This window comes from Elephantulus edwardii, unplaced genomic scaffold (assembly GCF_000299155.1).
Source record: "Elephantulus edwardii isolate Elephantulus edwardi_28Jun2011 unplaced genomic scaffold, EleEdw1.0 scaffold00047, whole genome shotgun sequence".
NCBI classification, from domain to species: domain Eukaryota; kingdom Metazoa; phylum Chordata; class Mammalia; order Macroscelidea; family Macroscelididae; genus Elephantulus; species Elephantulus edwardii.
This window is the reverse complement of record NW_006399797.1, coordinates 12625426-12628591: the sequence shown is the minus strand read 5'-3', so window position 1 is coordinate 12628591 and position 3166 is coordinate 12625426. Positions and strand designations below refer to the sequence as shown.

The window sequence follows — 3166 nt, the reverse complement described above, 5'->3', positions numbered from 1 at the left end:
AGATGGTGGGCATGCATCCCATCCCCCACCTCCTACGCAGGCGGCCAGCGGGGCGTGCGGGCCCCCCCCAGCGCGGGAGGCTGGTAGGAGGCGCGCACCCCCCACCCAGCTCGGGCGGCCACTGGGGGCGCATCACCCCAACCTGCCGCACGGGCGCTCGGTGTGCACGTGGCCCCTCTTGTGCGGGCAGCTGGCGGCCGCCCGCTTCCCCCACAGCTGCCATCCTGGCTCCAAGAATTCTCTCCAGAACAAATTCACCTTGTGGCAGTGTGGTGGCTTCGCTGTACCAGTCTTGAGGAGGGCCGGTGCCCAGCATCCATTCTGCGTGAGGGAATCCATTGGTTCTGGCTGTGGAAGCCTCATGGAGCTGCAGCGGTTGGGTGGCGCGGTGCGGGCTCTGCGGGGGAGGGGGGTGAGGATTGGGAGCCACGAGACTCACCCATTTCTCCTTGGGAATCCTTGAATTCCTGTTGTTGAGCCTCGATCTTCACTGAGGGCCAGTCATCAACTGTTTAAGTGTTCAATTATCAATAAGCCGAAGTCTGTGGAAGGCCATAATGGCCCTGCTTTAAGTGGTTTGCTGCTCCCGCAGCTCACCACGCTGTCTCTGCCTCTGCCGCCATCTTGGATCAGTCAAGTATTTCTCAATCTACAATATTCTTAAAGTATAAGGTCCCAGGGAATCTAGGATGCTCTCAACTTTTGCTTTGACATTGCTGGATTTCTATTGAAAAATCTTACATTAGCAAGCAATATAAGCAATTGCACTTGAGGGAATGCTTATAAATATCAGACTGAGTACTTACCAAACTCCACTTATGAAGACCATGTCCTTGCATGATGTGGACAGAAGTTAGTTTCAGTACTCACGTGTCTTTAATAAAATCTTTGCTTTCATGTTTCTTGAAAGCCCATTTCTCTAGAAAATACACTTAATTTGAGATAAGTAAATAAAAATCCAATGGAAGTATTTCCTTCATGAACATGAATTTAAAAACTATAATAGCTGATACTAAATTGGAATATTTGATTAAAGTACTTCATGGAAGCTTTGCTCCTTACTTCCTAAGGTACAAAAATATGTGTGACAATCAAGGAATTTTTAAAAACACTAAACATAAATTAAATTTTAAAAAACAAAAAAAGAAAGGTTCTTTCAGTTCTTCAGATGCAAAAATTCCCCAAGATACAAATCCTAGAAGGTAGAATATTTTCTTGCAACAAAATAAAAAATATTTGAAATAGTTTGAGGTTGTTAACAATTTCAGCTTGCTTGGATCCACAATCAACTCTCTTTGCACCAGCAGCCAGGAAATCGAAAGACAAATTGCTTTGGGAAAATCTGCTGTCAGGGACCTCTCCAGAGCACTGAAAAGCAATGATGTCAGTCTAGAGATTAAGGTGTGCCTAATCCAGGCCATGGTCTTCACTGTTACTTGCTGTGCATCAGAGAGCTAGACAATAACAGAAGAAGAATAGATGCCTTTGAGTTGTGGTGCTGGAGAACAGTCTTGAACATAGCATGGACTACCAAGAAAACAAATAGGTTTGTTTTAGAGTGGGTGAAACCTTGAAGGTTAAAATTTTGAAGCTCCGTCTCACATACTTTGGGCATGTGGCCGGGAGGACAGGTCCTTGGAGAAGGACATCATGCTCAGAAGGGTGGAGGGATAGTACAGGAGGAAGACTCCTGATAAGATGGATTGATACAGCAGTAACTGGGGTGTGTCAGAGTCAAGGTGTGTAGTAGTCAGTGAGACTGGCTCAGGACAGGGCAGGCTTCAGGGCTATTGTACATAGGGCTGCAATAAGCTGCAGGCTACTTGACAGAACATAATAAGAAGAACATAGCAAAGCAATCCAGTTTACACATGTTTGGTTAACATTATATGTACACAAACCAACAAAAGAAAGACCGCAGATATTTTAACCTTGGCTAAGGAAATTTCTTGTATTTTTTAAGATGATATTCCATTTGTAAGTTCAGATTTGGCTAATCCTTTTTAGTCTTTCTGCTCAATATTTTTACCATTTCCATGTTCTTCTTTGTATAGAGTCTTTGAGCTTCTTTTTGCTCTGGTTTTCTCAAATCTCTGTCAGTAGCATGCATGACTTATATCTGTACATATCCTTCTTGTGCTTTCTGGTTAGATGTTTTCTTTTTCTTTCAAGTGAAGTCTCTTTCAAAGAAGTTTATTGTTTTGTTCCATTCTTCTTCTGACATGAGATGGCCAAGGCCAGGTTACTCTTCACAGAAAACCTGGTCAATGCTTTATTGTTCTGGTAAAGGCCGGTCAACCTAATCTTCTGACAAAATCTGGTGAACTTTTCTATGCTGCTTTCTGAGCCTTTCTTCTTTAGCTAAATAAAGAGGCTTCAGATGATCTAGGTATTGATCTGTGAACTGGGACTTCTGAGGTGTTTGAGCATCCCCCTCCCCCATAGTAATTTCTTGTAACTTTGCTGAATCTTCAACTTTCTTCAAAGAGCAAAACCTGGTCCTTAATGGACACTTCTCACAAAGGCTTTCAGATTATGAACTCACTACTAGCTCTGTTTTGCATTTTGAGATGCCACATGGACCACCCATTCACCAGAATACAACAATGTGAAAATAGTTTTTAGCTCTTCTTTCCATCTATGAGGGGAGAGAGGCTGTACTTGCCATATGGCCTTTGAAATATGAGGTCCACTAGATTTATACAGTTCTGAAAACAGAAAATCCTCTCTGAAAGGTCATATAAATTATGATTGATGAAGCATGGGTACAAATGGGAGTATGGTTGAAAATGTAGTCAAAATCATACCCTACACCCATGTTCTAGGAAGGAAGAAGGAGAAAAATATTTTAGAATCTGCCTTTAATAACTATGTTCTCCAACTCCTATTCTAAGCAGCTAGGAAGAAACAGAGAGGTCAAGATTTGAATCAAACTTTTAATACCGGAGCCGCTGACATCCCGGCGGCCAGTTCCCTCCAGCTGCGGAGAGCTCCGGCTCGCCTTTTTTTTAAACTAAAATGGAGGCTGCTTCCTTGCGTTGAGGAGTACACCGCCCGGCCGCCGGAGTCTAGATGTTGACATGTAACAAGGCCGGCAGCAGGATGGTGGTGGACGCGGCCAACTCCAACGGGCCCTTCCAGCCCGTGGCCCTGCTGCATATACGAG

At 44.0% G+C, this 3166-nt stretch overlaps 1 protein-coding gene across 1 annotated transcript in view; it reads left to right on the top strand.

The window, feature by feature from the left end:
- Positions 1-3102: 3102 nt before the first annotated feature.
- Positions 3103-3166, top strand: part of LOC102864568 (serine/threonine-protein phosphatase 2A 56 kDa regulatory subunit gamma isoform-like) — a 2722-nt gene continuing 2658 nt past the window's right edge. Inside the window, exon 1 of the mRNA XM_006886101.1 lies at positions 3103-3160. Within this exon, the coding sequence (XP_006886163.1) occupies positions 3103-3160 (58 nt within the window). The remainder of the gene's footprint in view (positions 3161-3166) is intronic.